Genomic DNA, 16,544 nt, shown 5'->3' with positions numbered 1-16,544 from the left:
ACAGTATCATAAATTAAAAAAGAGGAAGGGGTGGAGCAAGATGGCAGAGGAGTAGGAGACCTGGATTTCCTCTGGTCTCAGGAATTCAGCTGGATACAGATCAAACAATTCTGAACACCTACAAACTCAACAGGAGATGGAAGAAAAGAATAGCAACAACTCTCTGAATAGAAAAGCGACCACTTTCTGGAAGGTAGGAGGAGCAGAGAAGTGAATCCGAGGTGATATTCTGGAGGATAGACAGCGGGGGAGGGGACCTCTGTTAGCCACTACCGGCAAGTGATAGAGCAGTGGAGCACAAAATCAGAACTTTTAGAACTCAGCTCCGCTGAGGGACGTCACTCATATGGCTAAGCAGGGGGGTGGAACCCTCGCGGGACAGTGTGGTCTCAGGAACCCCGGGGTCACAGGAAGACCGGGGGTGCGTGAGTGTGGCAGAGCTCCCAGGTATCGGAGCGGGGAAGCCGGCTACAGAGACGGAACAGAGGAGTGGGCTCTCAGCTGGGGGTTGACATAGACCATGATCCAGGGCACAGTCGGGCCACTGCTCCTCCAGCAGGGACCCAACAAGTGGCAGATCTGGGGAGACGCCCATTCCTCCCCCAGGAGGAGCGGCGCGAGAGCGCACCGCAGGGATCTGCTGGGTTTGGAGGCTCCACACCAAGTCGCGTGCCAGGTGACCACGGAGTCCGGCCAGAGACCACGGAGACAGGAGTGATTGACTGCTTTTCCCTGGGGGCGCACTGAGGAGTGGGGCCAAGTTCTCGGCCCCTCTGGGTCAGAGATTGGGAGGCTGCCATTTTCACTCTCGGCCTCGAAAGCTGTACTGAAAAAAGCTCCCAAGAGCAAACTCTAGCAGATTACTTAGCCTGGACCCGCAAGGGCAGGGCAATTCCGCCTCCAGCAAAGACATTTGGGAACCATGGCAACAGGCCCCTCCCCCAGAAGATCAGCCAGCCAAGAACAAGTTTAACGATCAATGAAAACGGCAGAACTCCAGCACTAGGGGAATACAGCACATAGAATCCATGGCTTTTTTACGATGATTCTTCAGTCTTTCAAAGTTAATTTTTTTTAACTTTTTTTTTTTGAATTTTTCTTTTTCCCTTTTTCAACCAACATCTTATCAATCCCTTTTTTAAAAAAATTTTTATTTTTCATTTTTAGAGTCACATTCTATCACTTCATAGTAGTTACCTTTATTTTTGGCATATATATATAAGTTGTTCTCTCTTTAAAATTTTGAGATACAGTTTCTTCTAACAGATCAAAATATACCCTAAATCTCTAGTGTATGGCTTTGTTCTACTCTCCTGCCTAATCACATTCTCTCCCTTTTTTTTTAAATCCTCTTTTCTTTTTTCAAACAACTTCTTATCAATTCCTTTTATAAAATTTTATATAATTTTCATCTTTACAATCATATTCCATCCCTTCATCGTATCAACCCTTATTTTTGTACATATATAGGTTTTTCTTTCTTTAAAATTTTGGGAGGCACTTTCTTCTAACAGACTAAAATATACCCAAAATCTAGTGTGTGGCACTGATCTATGCACCAGCCTGATCATATTTGATCATATTCTGTTTTTTTCTTTTGTTCTGTTTTTGTTTGTTTTTGTCTTTTTCTTTTTTCTTTCTTTCCCTTTCTTTTCCCCTGGTTTCAGGTATTTTCTGATTTGTTTAGAGTATATTTTCTGGGGACGTTGTTACCCTCTTAGCATTTTGTTCTCTCAATCATCTGTTCTCCTCTGGACAAAATGACAAGATGGAAAAAATCATCTCAACAAAAAGAACAAGAGGTAGTACCGACTGCCAGGGACCTACTCAGTACAGACATTAGTATGATGTCAGACCTAGAGTTCAGAATCATGATTTTAAAGATACTAGCTGGACTTGAAAAAAGCACGGAAGTTATTAGAGAAACCCTCTCTGGTGAAATAAAAGAACTAAAATCTAACCAAGTCGAAATCAAAGAGGCTATTAATGAGGTACAATAAAAAATGGGGGCGCTAACTGCTAGGATAAATGAGGCAGAAGAGAGAATCAGTGATACAGAAGACAAAACAATGGAAAATAAAGAAGCTGAGAAAAAGAGATAAACAACTACTGGATAACGAGGGCAGAATTCGAGATATAAGCGATACCATAAGATGAAACATTAGAATAATTGGGATCCCAGAAGAAGAAGAAAGAGAGAGAGGGGCAGAAGGTATACTGGAGCAAATTATAGCAGAGAACTTCCCTAATTTGGGGAAGGAAACAGGCATCAAAATCCAGGAGGCACAGAGAACTCCTTTCAAAATCAATAAAAATAGGTCAACACCCAAACATCTAATAGTAAAACTTACGAGTCTCAGAGACAAAGAGAAAATCCTGAAAGCAGCTCAGGAGAAGAGATATGTAACCTACAATGGTAGAAACATTAGATTGGCAACAGACCTATCCACAGAGATCTGGCAAGCCAGAAAGGACTGGCAGGATATATTCAGGGCACTAAACGAGAAAAATAGGCAGCCAAGAATACTATATCCAGCTAGACTGTCATTGAAAATAGAAGGAGAGATAAAAAGCTTCCAGGACAAACAAAAACTAAAGGAATTTGCAAACACAAAACCAAACCTACAAGAAATATTAAAAGGGGTCTTCCTCTAAGCAAAGAAAGAGCCTAAAGGCAACATAGACCAGAAAGGAACACAGACAATATATGGTAACAGTCACCTTACAGGCAATACAATGGCACTAAATTCCTCTTTCAATAGTTACCCTGAATGTAAATGGGCTAAATGCCCCAATCAAAAGACACAGGCTATCAGATTGGATTAAAAAACAAGACCCATCGATATGCTGTCTGCAAGAGATTCACTTTAGACCCAAAGACACCCCCAGATTGAAAGTGAGGGGGTGGAAAACCATTTACCATGCTAATGGACACCAAAAGAAAGCTGGGGTGGCAATCCTTATATCAGACAAATTAGATTTTAAACCAAAGACTGTAATAAGAGATGAGGAAGGACACTATATCCTACTTAAAGGGTCTATCCAACAAGAAGATCTAACAATTGTAAATATCTATGCCCCTAACATGGGAGCAGCCAATTATATAAGCCGATTAATAACAAAAGCAAAGAAACACATCAACAACAATACTATAATACTGGGGGACTTTAACACACCCCTCACTGAAATGGACAGATCGTCTAAGCAAAAGATCAACAAGGAAATAAAGACTTTAAACGACACACTGGAGCAAATGGACTTCACAGACATATTCAGAACATTCCATCCCAAAGCAACGGAATACACATTCTTCTCTAGTGCCCATGGAACATTCTCCAGAATAGATCACATCCTAGGCCATAAATCAGGTCTCAGTCAGTACCAAAAGACTAGGATTATTTCCTGCATATCTCCAGACCACAGTGCTTTGAAACTAGAACTCAATCACAAGAGGAAAGTTGGAAAGAACTCAAATAACATGGAGGCTAAGACCATCCTACTAAAGAATGAATGGGTCAACCAGGAAATTAAAGAAGAATTAAAAAAATTCATGGAAACCAATGAAAATGAAAACACAACTGTTCAAAATCTTTGGGATACAGCAAAGGCAGTCTTAAGAGGAAAGTATAGAGCAATACAAGCCTTTCTCAAGAAACAAGAAAGGTCCCAAATACACAACCTAACCCTACACCTAAAGGAGCTAGAGAAAAAACAGCAAATAAAGCCTAAACCCAGCAGGAGAAGAGAAATCATAAAGATCAGAGCAGAAATCAATGAAATAGAAACCAAAAGAACAGTAGAACAGATCAACAAAACTAGGAGCTGGTTCTTTGAAAGAATTAACAAGATGGATAAACCCCCGGCCAGACTTATCAAAAAGAAAAGAGAAAGGACCCAAATCAACAAAATCATGAATGAAAGAGGAGAGATCACAACCAACCCCAAAGAAATACAAACAATTATAAGAACATATTATGAGCAACTCAATGCCAGCAAATTAGATAACCTGGAAGAAATGGATGCATTCCTAGAAATGTATCAACTTCCAAAACTGAACCAGGAAGAAACAGAAAACCTGAACAGACCTATAACCACTAAGGAAATTGAAGCAGTCATCAAAAATCTCCCAACAAACAAGAGCCCAGGGCCAGATGGCTTCCCAGGGGAATTCTACCAAACATTTCAAGAAGAATTAATACGTATTCTTCTGAAACTGTTCCAAATTTAAAAATGGAAGGAAAACTTCCAAACTCGTTTTAGGAGGCCACCATGACCTTGATCCCAAAACCAGACAAAGACCCCTTCAAAAAGGAGAATTACAGACCAATATCCTTGATGAACATGGATGCAAAAATTCTCACCAAAATACTAGCCAATAGGATCCAACAGTACATTAAAAGGATTATTCACCACAACCAAGTGGGATTTATCCCTGGGCTGCAAGGTTGGTTCAACATCCGCAAACTGATCAACGTGACACAACACATTAACAAAAGAAAGAACAAGAATCATATGATCTTCTCAATAGATGCAGAAAAAGCATTTGACAAAGTACAGCATCCTTTCTTGATCAAAACTCTTCAGAGTATAGGCATAGAGGGTACATACTTCAATATCATAAAAGCCATCTATGAAAAACCTACAGCGAATATCATTCTCAATGGGGAAAAACTGAGAGCTTTCCCCCTAAGGTCAGGAATGCGGCAGGGATGTCCACTATCACCACTGCTATTCAACATAGTATTAGAAGTCCTAGCCACAGCAATCAGACAACAAAAAGAAATCAAAGACATCCCAATTGGCAAAGAAGAAGTCAAACTCACACTCTGCAGATGAAATAATACTTTATGTGGAAAACCCAAAAGACTCCACCCCAAAACTGCTAGAACTCATACAGGAATTCAGTCAAGTGGCAGGATATAAAATCAATGCACGGAAATCAGTGGCATTTCTATACACCAACAAAACAGAAGAAAGAGAAATTAAGGACTCAATCCCATTTACAACTGCACCCAAAACCATAAGATACCTAGGAATAAATCTAACCAAAGAGGCAAAGGATCTGTACTCAGAAAACTATAAAATACTCATGAAAGAAATTGAGGAAGACACAAGAAATGGAAAACACTCCATGCTCATGGATTGGAAGAACAAATATTGTGAAGATGTCAATGCTACCTAGAGCAATCTACACATTCAATGCAATCCCCATCAAAATACCATCCACTTTTTTCAAAGAAATGGAACAAATAATCCTAAAATTTGTATGGAACCAGAAAAGACCCCGCATAGCCAGAGGAATATTGAAAAAAAAGCAAAGTTGTTGGCATCACAATTCTGGACTTCCAGCTCTATTACAAAGCTGTCATCATCAAGACAGTATGGTACTGGCACAAAAACAGACACATAGATCAATGGAACAGAATAGAGAGCCCAGAAATGGACCCTCAAGTCTATGGTCAACTCATCTTTGACAAAGCAGGAAAGAATGTCCAATGGAAAAAAGTCTCTTCAACAAATGGTGTTGGAAAAACTGGACAGCCATATGCAGAAGAATGAAACCGGACCATTTCCTTACACCACACACAAAAATAGTCTCAAAATGGTTGAAAGACCTAAATGTGAGACAGGAGTCCATCAAAATCCTAAAGGAGAATACAGGCAACAACCTCTTCTACCTCAGCTGCAGCAACTTCTTCCTAGAAACATTGCCAAAGGCAAGGGAGGCAAGGGCAAAAAGGAACTATTGGAACTTCATCAAGATAAAAAGCTTTTGCACAGCAAAAGAAACAGTCAACAAAACCAAAAGACAACCGACAGAATGGGAGAAGATATTTGCAAATGACATATCAGATAAAGGGCTAGTATCCAAAATCTATAAAGAACTTATCAAATTCAACACCCAAAGAACAAAGAATCCAATCAAGAAATGGGCAGAAGACATGAACAGACACTTTTCCAAAGACATGCAAATGGCCAACAGACACATGAAAAAGTGCTCCACATTGCTCGGCATCAGGGAAATCCAAATCAAAACCTCAATGAGATACCACCTCACACCAGTCAGAATGGCTAAAATTAACAAGTCAGGAAACGACAGATGTTGGCGGGGATGCGGAGCAAGGGGAACCCTCCTACACTGTTGGTGGGAACGCAAGCTGGTGCAGCCACTCTGGAAAACAGTATGGAGGTTCCTCAAAAAGTTGAAAATAGAGCTACCATATGATCCAGCAATTGCACTACTGGGTATTTACCCCAAAGATACAAATGTAGGGATCCGAAGGGGTACGTGCACCCCGATGTTTATAGCAGCAATGTCCACAATAGCCAAACTGTGGAAAGAGCCAAGATGTCCATCAACACATGAATGGATAAAGAAGATGTGGTATGTGTATATATATATATATATATATATATATATATATATATATATATGTACAATGGAATATTATGCAGCCATCAAAAGGAATGAGATCTTGCCATTTGCTATGACGTGAATGGAACTGCAGGGTGTTATGCAAAGCGAAATAAGTCAATCAGAGAAAGACATGTGTCACATGACCTCACTGATATGTGGAATTCTTAATCTCAGGAAACAAACTGAGGGTTTCTGGAGTGGGGGTGGGGGTGGGAGGGATGGGGTGGCTGGGTGATAGACACTGGGGAGGGTATGTGCTATGGTGAGCGCTGTGAATTGTGCAAGACTGTTGAATCACAGATCTGTACCTCTGAAAGAAATAATGAAATATATGTTAAGAAAAAAAAAAGAAGATAGCAGGAGGGGAAGAATGAAGGGGGATAATCGGAAGGGAAGACAAACCATAAGAGACGATGGACTCTGAAAAACTGAAGGTTCTAGAGGGGAGGGGGGTGGGAGGATGGGTTAGCCTGGTGATGGGTATTAAAGAAGGCATGTTCTGCATGGAGCACTGGGTTTTATGCACAAACAATGAATCATAGAACACTACATGAAAAACTAGTGATGTAATGTATGGTGATTAACATAACAATAAAAAATTTAAAAAAATAAAAATTAAAAAGAGGAATAACAACTGACACCACAGTAATACAAAGGATTTTAAGAGAATACAATGAAGAATTATATGCCAACAAATTGGACAACCTAAAAGAAGTGGATAAATCCTAGGAACATATAACCTCCCAAAACTGAATCAGGAAGAAATAGAAAATAGATCAATTAACAGCAAGGAAAGTGAATCAGAAAACTCCCAACAAACAAAGTCCAGGACCTGGCAGTTTCACAGGTGCATTCTACCAAACATTTCAAGAAGAGTTAATATCTATTTTCAAACTATTCCAAAAAATAGAAGAGGAAGGAAAGGTTCCAAATTCATTCTAGGAGAACAGCATTACCATGATACCAAAACCAGATACACACTACAAAGAAGAGAACTACAGACCACTATCTCTGATGAACACAGATGCAAAAATCCTCAACAAAATATTAGCAAACCGAATCCAACAATACATTAAAAAAAACATTCACCATGATCAAGTGAAATTTATTCCTGTGATGCAAGGGTAGTTCACTATTCAGAAATCAATGAACATGATACAACACATCAAGAAAAGAAAGGATCAAAACCATATGATCATTTGAATAGATGCAGAAAAACCATTTGACAGTACAACATCCATTCAAAATAACCCTCAACAAGTAGGTTTTGGGCAAACATACCTCAACATAATAAAGGCCATATATGAAAATTCACAGCTAACATCATACTCAGTGGTGAAAAACTAAGACCTGTTTCTCTAAGATCAGGAAAAAGATAAGGATGTCCACTCTAACCACTTTTATTCAACATAATACTGGAAGTCCTAACCACAGCAATCAGACAACAAAAAGAAATAAAAGGCATCTAACTTGGTAAGGAAGAAGTAAACTTTTCACTATTTGCAGATGACATGATACTATATACAGAAAATCTAAAAGACTCCACACACACACACACACACACACACACACACACACAAAAAAAAACTATGATAAAAACTGATAAAGATACCAAGGAATAAACTTAACCAAAAAAGTGAAAGACTCATTCTCTGAAAACTATAAAACATTGATGAAAGACAGCATCACGAAATGGAAAGACATTCCATGCTCACAGATTGGAAGAACACTTATTGTTAAAATGTCTATACTACCCAAAGTAAATTATACATTTAATGCAATCCTTATCAAAATACCAACAGCACTTTTCACAGAACTAGAAAACAATCCTAAAATTTGTATGGAATCGCAAAAGACCTTGAGAAGCCAGAGCAATCCTGAAAAAGAAAAAGAACACTGGAGGTATCACAATTCCAGACTTCACGTTATATTACAAAGCTACAGTAATCAAAACAGTAAGGTACTGACCCAAAAATAAACACATTCATCAGAGGAACAGAAAAGAAAGCCCAGAAATAATCCCACAATTATGTTGTCAATTAATTAATGTGATAGAGGAGACAAGAATATACAATGAGAAAAAGTCTCTTCAATAAATGGGTGTTGGGAAAACTGGCCAGCTACATGCAAAAGAATGAAATTGCACCACTTTCTTATATTATACACAAAAATAACCTCAAAATGGATTCAAGACTTAAGTATGAGACCTGAAACCATAAAAGTCCTAGAAGACAACATAGGCAGTAATTTCTCTGACATCAGCCGTAGCAACATTTTTCTAGATGTCTCCTGAGGCAAGGGAAACAAAAGCAAAAATAAACTATTGGGAAAACATCAAAATAAAAAGCCTTGCACAGCAAAGGAAACCATCAACAAAACTAAAGGCAACTTACTGAATGGGAGAAGATATTTGCAAATGACATATCTGATAGAGAGTCAGTATTCAAAATATATAAAGAACTTATACAACACAACCCCCAAAAAACACAAATAATCCAATTAAAAATGGATAGAAGACACAAACAAACAGTTTTCCAAAGAAGACATACAGATGGCCAACAGACACATGAAAAAATGCTCAACATCACCGATCATCAGGGAAATCCAAATCAAAACCACACTGAGATATCACCTTACACCTGTCAGAATGGCTAGTATCAACAAGATAAAAAATAACAAGTGCTGGTAAGGATGTGAAGAAAAGGGAACACTCATGCACTGTTGGGAATGTAATTTGGTGCCGCCACTGTGGGAAACAGTATGGAGTTTCCTCAAAAAGTTAAAAATAGAAATACCACATGATCCAGTAATTTCACTATTGGATATTTGTCCCCCCAAAATGAAAACACTAATTTGAAAAGATATATGAACCACTGAGTTTATTGCACCATTATTAAAAATAGCCAAGCTAGGGCGCCTGGGTGGCTCAGTCATTAAGCATCTGCCTTTGGCTCAGGTCATGATCCCGGAGTCCCGGGATCGAGTCCCACATCGGGCTCCCTGCTCAGCGGGAAGCCTGCTTCTCCCTCTCCCACTCCCCCTGCTTGTGTTCCTGCTCTCGCCATCTCTCTCTGTCAAATAAATAAAATCTTAAAAAAAAAAAAAAGCCAAGCTATTAAAGCAACCTAAGCTTCCATAGCGAGATAATGGATTAAGAAGATGATGTGGTATATATACAATGGAATATTACTCAGTGTTAGAAAAGAATGAGATCTTGCCATTTGTGACATGGATGGACCTAGAGGGTATTACACTAAATGAAATAAGTCATACAAAAAATGACAAACACTATACCATTTCATTTACATATGGAAGCTAAAAAACAAAGGAACAAACAAAAACACAAACAGATTCATAAATACAGAGAACACACTGGTGGCTGCTGAAAGGGAGGGAAGTGGGGTGTGGGTGAAATAGGTGAAGGGAATTAAGAGGTTCAAACTTCCCATTATGAAATAAGTAAGTCATGGGGATGTAATGTGCAGCATAGGAAAAAGTCTTTAATACTACAATAATTTCATGTGATGAGAGATGGTAACTAGACTTCCTGTGGGGATCATTTCATAATGTATAAAAATATTAAATCACTATGATATATACCTGAAATTAATAGGATACTGTGTCAATTATACTTCAATAAAATAATAATAATAATATGTTACTCATTCAACAATATTGAGAATCCATTATATGCCAGGCAATATGGAAATATTGGGTGTCAGGGATACAAATGTGAATGGTTACATGAGGTTCCCCATCCTCTCAATCTGAAATATCGTGTAGGAGAATATGATTACTTGCACCTTACTTTTAGCCCCACCCTACTCCTCAAAGGGATTTAAAAATCATTAAAGGCAAAAATTATAACTCTAAATTTTCCATAGTACCATCACAGAATAGTATATACATTTAACATATTATACCTTGTAGAACGTTATAACCATCATTGAACAAAAATATAAATGATTTAGGCTAAGAAATTAGGGCCCCTAAAAAACAAATAATTTCCCTTAAGGAAATTTAATATTTTATCCACGAGCTAAGTGATTCTGCTCAAAAAGGTAAACAATTAAATAGGGAAGAGGAAGTAGAAAAAGAATTTAGCAAGAAAAGGGGAAATATATTGTCATTTTTAAGAGTCAACATTTTAAAAAATGGTATGCTATAGCTAGCTATCTAGATCTGGTAACCTGAGCATTTCCTAAAGCACTGCAAACTTAAAACCAAAGAATATCAAAGGGTGGCAAAATCCATTCTCCTCTATAGAATAGAGTTGTAACTGGATAGATTGCTCAGCCTAGATTTACATTTTCCCAAACTTCCTGAATCTTGCGGTGGCCAATATGGCTAGTTTTCCTCAATGAAGTATGAGTACAAATGGCATTTGCCACTTTTAAGTCACAAGGTTGTATCTATTAGGCAGCTTAGGCTCGCTTAATTAATAGAGTAGGCACATAACATTATTTATCCATCTTAGGATTCATTTTGCTCTTTTTTGATATTCAGGTAGCAAATACAACTGTTTTTTTTCCCCCAGAGCAAACTGACTAAAATGTTATTTCTAAAATTTTATCATTATACTATCAATTATGGTATTTCCTATAAGGAAAACACAACATTGGAGAATGTATAAACTTCAAACTTATATATCACATAGGAGTTTATATTCCATTTTAGAAAGTCATTATATGGATGTAGAGAACATAAAAATAAAATTGAATCTTTTCTAAATTAACTTCTACCTTAAGTGTTTTGTAAAATAACTTTTAACAGTAACCAAACTTAGATCAAAGTTCTCCCAAAACTTTAATTGGCTAGGAAGGAAACAGATTAAAAGTCAAAGAGCAAAGTCTCCAAAAAGAGGCTCCATTTACGCCAGAAAAATTATAGGCAATTCAGCACATAATGAGCAATTGGGTACAAAACGAATTTAAATATTTTATCACAATATACTTCATTATTGCAATAAATTTCTTTCTCCTTCATTTTTGAGATGTTTATACTTTGAAAAGAGCTCTGGGAAGCGCTGATCACATGGATTGTTGCAGTGATAATATACTGATTATATAATTATATGTACTCTTGTTATATATATAATTGAATAATTTACTGATTGTACATAAAACATGGGATTGTATGAATCGAAAGTACAGGTTTTCAAGAGATCAAATAGAATCATCCCAGTTATTTGGTAATCTTTTTTATAAATGAAGCCGTCTGAAAATTTTACAAGTTTCAACGATAGTGCTAGTAATAAAATGGTAACTGCTAATAATAAAAGATAAAATTCAATAAAACAATAAATAATTGCTAGATACTACTATAAAACCATAACACTATCTTAAGAGTTTTAAAGTATATATGGCATAGCCTATTAATTCAAAAAACAACAGGCTATAAGCAAAGTACAATAGTGAAGAATACTCTATCGTAGTTTCAAAATAGTAATGATTTGATATAATGATCCTGATATTCTTAACATTGTTGCAAAAAAATTTTTAAATAATTGTAAAGATCTACTACCTAAAATAATATATTAATTTTTAGTATTTCCTGTACAACACCAACCTGTTCCAATTCTTGTATTTTAGCATCCTTGACTTGCAGGATTTCTAAAACTTTTCTGTCTTTAGCTTCAGATTTCTGTTTTTCTCTAGGAAGAAAAATATAGAGTTTATTAGTCAAAATTGGTAGCTAATCCTTTAAATTTTCACATCCTGAAAATGAGTATCACTTTATAAAATACAGAAAATTAAATTATCTGGGGTTGACAGCCCTTACAGAAGTAATCAGAAACCATATGGCAGGTGACAACAACTTACAAACTACTGACAACTAAGACAACTTCATACCAAAACAACAGTTTAGTTTCCAGATTTAGATGCACGATAAAAAAATAATACTTAAAACATGTTTAATATTGATTGCAATAACCACTATATCAATTTAAAATAATAAATAAGACAATGTTCTTTTTTTGTGTGTTTTTAAATTTTATTTTATTATGTCATGTTAATCATATGTTCTTAACATAAACATTTTATGCAGACAATTAAGAATAAAATATCACTTTTGAAGTAAAAGACTCAGAAAAGAGCTAGAGATTTCATAATAACCAACGTTTTTAAAAATGAAATAGAAATTTATTGGACATTTATTTCTATTTTTATAAAACTTTAAAAATAGGTGAACAGTCTACAGCCATACCACCTGAATGCGCCCAATCTCGTCTAAAAACAGGTAAACAGAAATCTATACCTAAATCACTAATGAATCCAAAGTAGGTAAGGAAGAAGAAAGAACCCTCATTTGGGAAACAGTAAAATGAACAAAAGGGCCTTAGAAGGCACAAAAGAATTATCAGAATGAAGAGACACCAATCAGAAAAGCACATCACTGGTTCTAAGAGGTAAGTTCAGATGGTGTACTGCTACATTTTAAAAACTTAAGGTAGACTTTTCCAATAAGTTAGCATAGTAAGTTCACACTTTGAGGCTCTTCCCTATTCTCTCAATTTATAATATTAATAGAAAATCATAATAGAAAAAAATTAAGGAGACACAGCCAAATCTCTAAGGATTACAAACTAAACAGAAATACAATGCTATAAACAAGGATGAAGCTGTTGTATACTGCCCAGATCTCAATGCAGGCTAAGGTGAAGAAGAGCTTGGTGCCTAGGGATAATTGGGAAAAAGTGTCCTGCTGAATATGTAGAAGGATAGCTACACTCACTGTTTGAAACCAGAGACTCTCCCCACCCTTGCCTGGAACTAAGGATTATATGAAAATTTAGAAAGGCAAATGTTTATAGACAGCATCCTAATCAGGCGCTGAGCCAAAACACTCCATAGCTCAGGTACTAAATACAACAAATCCTCTGTGTCACTGTTGGCTAAGAGCCCCAAGCTACCAATATTAAAACCTATTTCAGGATGGGGTGAGGGTGACAATTTAGTGGCATGCACAAAATTTCTAGAGAAAAAAAAGGCATTGGATAAGGAAGGGTGGTTGAGAAATGAAAAAGAGAACAGTAACAGCAACCCTCTTATTCAAGATTTGACCAGAAATAAAAAATTCAAAACACAAGAAGAAAACACACACAACACATGCACACACTAACTCAATAATTCAAAGAAGCAATTACTCTAGACAAAATGAAAATAACAGAATACACTGAAGAAGACTTTAAAATAAATAAGGATCTTTTATGACCTAAAAGAATGACTAAAATTAAAAACAAAAACAATAAATAAACAACAAGTAGATCTAAAAAATAATCTATTGAAAACCTTGAAAAGGTTTATAATCCCTGAATTAAAAAACAATTCAATGGGCTTAGGTCAAAACTAGATGTAAAAAGAGAATAAGTGAAATGGATGATAACAATGAGATATTCATCCAGAACACTACATAGAGAAATGAGATTAAAAATATGAAAACACAGTTAAGACATGTAGATTTCACTTGGAACTCCCAACATATGCCTAAAGAGTTCCAGAAGTAGATAATGGGATGAAAGATAAAGAAATATTTTTAGGAGGTAACTGCTGAGAATATTTTAGAATTAAATGGAATCCTCAGATTGAAAGAATACCTACTAGAGCAAATTCCTAAAAAACAAACACACCACATCTACATATTAATCCATCATTTACTCAATAAGCATTTGTATGACAGGCATAATCCTAGGGTCTAGGCAACTGTAGCAAACAAAACAAACCAAGTGCTGCCTTGATGGAATTAACATTCTAGCTCACGGATTCTGAAAATAAATGATATTAAGTGAATACATAATATGTCAACTGGCTATAAGTATAATAACAATAAACGAGGGTAATACAGAAAGGAATTTCTCGTCTTGGACAACTGGGAAGCAAAAGGAAGGTTGTTGCTATTTTATATAGGATAATTTAAAAATGAATATCCTTGAAGATACTATGTAAGCAGAAACCTAAAGGAAGGAAGGAAAAGTCATAGAGATTTCAGGGAAGAGTTTTCCAGGCCTTGGGACCAGTAGCAAGTGCAAAGACACTGAGGCAAGAGCACAATTGGTGTATCCAAAGAACAGTAAAATAGTAGCGTCCATACAAGGGGAGAATGGTGGCTGAGGACAGAATGGTCACTGGAAATAAAGTAATATATGGCCTTTTATGACATATATTGGATCTGACTCTAAGTAAAATGGGAGGACAGAGGATAGTTTTGAGTAGAGAAGTAATACAAATTAATATTTCATGAGTGTCATGGGCTGAGGAGAGACTCTAGAAATCAAAAGTGTAAGCAGAGACAACAGTTAGGAGGCAACTAAAATACTTCGGGTGAGAACTAAATATGAACTGGACAAGATAGGTAATGTTGGTGGTAACTGAGAAAGTGATAAAATTCTTGATATTTTGTAGGTAGAGCTAACAGGATTTCTTAATGCAGTAGATAAGAGATATAAAAGAAAGAGAGAAGAATGTTTCCAAGGCTTTTGTCTGACTAACTGGAAGGATGGAGTAGACATTATCTGAGATCTAGACAAAGAGAGTGAGAAACATTAAATTTTGGGATTTGGACATGTTAAATTTGAGATGTCTAATCAACAACCAAGACATGGTTGAATAAACAAGTCTGGAATCAGTCAAGTAGTCAAGGCTGAAGATAAAACTTTAGGCATCATCCAAATATATTTAAGACCAAAGGGTAGGTGAGACACTTAAGGAGTGATTTTGGATAGAAAAATCTGAGGAATTGGGTCCTGAAGTACGCCCCATTTATAAGTTAGTAAGATAAGGGAAAAACAGCCAATGATACTACGAAGGGTAAACATTCACGCAAAAGCAGAATCAAGACAGAAAGTTAATTGAACAAGTATTTCTAGAAGAAAGGAATCAACCATGGCAAATGCTGCAAACATGCTAAAGAAGATAAAGACTGAACATACTGGGATTTAGCAGTACTGAAGTCACTGGTGATTTTGACAAAAGCTGTTTTAGGAGAATGGTGGATATACAAGCCTAACTGGAGTGAGATCAAGAGAGAAAGGAAAAAATGGAGATAGTAAAGACTACTTTTCAGAGGAATTTTGCTGAAAAAAGGAGCAGAGAAATGAAACAGTACTTCAAGGGAAATGTGAGATCAAAAGAGATTTTTCTCAAAAGATTGAAGATAAAACTGCATGTGAGTATGTTGACAGGAATGATCCAGGACAATCAGTGATACTGATGATGCAAGAGAGAGAAGGGAGAACTGCAGAGTGACATCCTTGGGTCCTTGAGTCTTTAGTGTACACAGTTTGTTTCGGCTTAGATGACAGCATAAACAGTTCTTCCAAAGAAATAAAAAGAGAAAATATGGATACAGATTCAGATATTTTGGTAGATGTGGTTATGGGAAGAAGTAAAAGCTCTCTTCTAAAAGCTTCTATTTACTCAGTGGTGTAAGAAGCAAGGGGATTGTCAAGAGTTTAGCTAAAGTTACTTCATGATTGCTGCCTTGGCATCCACTTGGTTTGGCCAAGCAGCCTGAAGTGACCTTGAATGAAGCTAGCTCGTGCAAGTGCCCCAGATAACAACCTGCAGAGTCACAAGTAAATTTAGGTTCTTGATAGGACTTCCCCAACAGCCCTTATTATCAATAGTGTCCCCTGCCTCCCAACACTTTCCCTTACACGTCCCTTATATAAGACCTCTCCCCCAAAGAGCCAACTAAAACCTGGCTCTTTTGGTTTGACCAATCCCACCTTAGCCTGGAAACCCCAAAGCACTCTACCCATGAACCCTCAGAAAAGCGTGTGCCCCAGGTCCTGTCTATCCCCATACTGTGCCTTGACTTCCCATGAGGCCCCTTAAGGTATGCTGGATACTTCCTCCAGGACCTGTGAATAATAAACCTCTATTTCAGTTTCTCTTGTGGTCTGTTGTTGAACCATGGCTCAATATCCAGCACCCTGTGCTCCACTTAACGACATTAATTTAACAAATTCATAACAGTTATCCATCAACTGAAAGTGAGAAGGGGAAACAAAGTGTTAGAAGTTGACAAGAGAGTAAGCATCAAATAGTCTTCTAGAATACTGGGAAGGTAAGTGAGTCAGAAAAAAGAAAAAAAAAAGATATCTACTAGGCAGGGCTAAAGACCA

The 16,544-nt window shown here is 36.8% G+C and overlaps 1 protein-coding gene across 7 annotated transcripts in view; it reads right to left on the bottom strand.

Moving 5' to 3' along the window:
* Positions 1–16,544, bottom strand: part of CNTLN (centlein) — a 300,088-nt gene that overhangs the window by 215,728 nt on the left and 67,816 nt on the right. For all 7 annotated transcript variants that reach the window (XM_064579709.1, XM_064579711.1, XM_064579710.1 and 4 more), the window contains exon 3: positions 11,987–12,071. In XM_064579709.1, the coding sequence (XP_064435779.1) occupies positions 11,987–12,071 (85 nt within the window). The remainder of the gene's footprint in view (positions 1–11,986; positions 12,072–16,544) is intronic.

The sequence above is a fragment of the Mirounga angustirostris genome, unplaced genomic scaffold (assembly GCF_029215605.1).
Source record: "Mirounga angustirostris isolate CCGP_5_RB_7025 unplaced genomic scaffold, mMirAng1.0.hap1 SCAF_15, whole genome shotgun sequence".
NCBI classification, from domain to species: domain Eukaryota; kingdom Metazoa; phylum Chordata; class Mammalia; order Carnivora; family Phocidae; genus Mirounga; species Mirounga angustirostris.
Note: the sequence above shows the minus strand (reverse complement) of the source record. Positions and strands in the feature narration are given on the sequence as shown.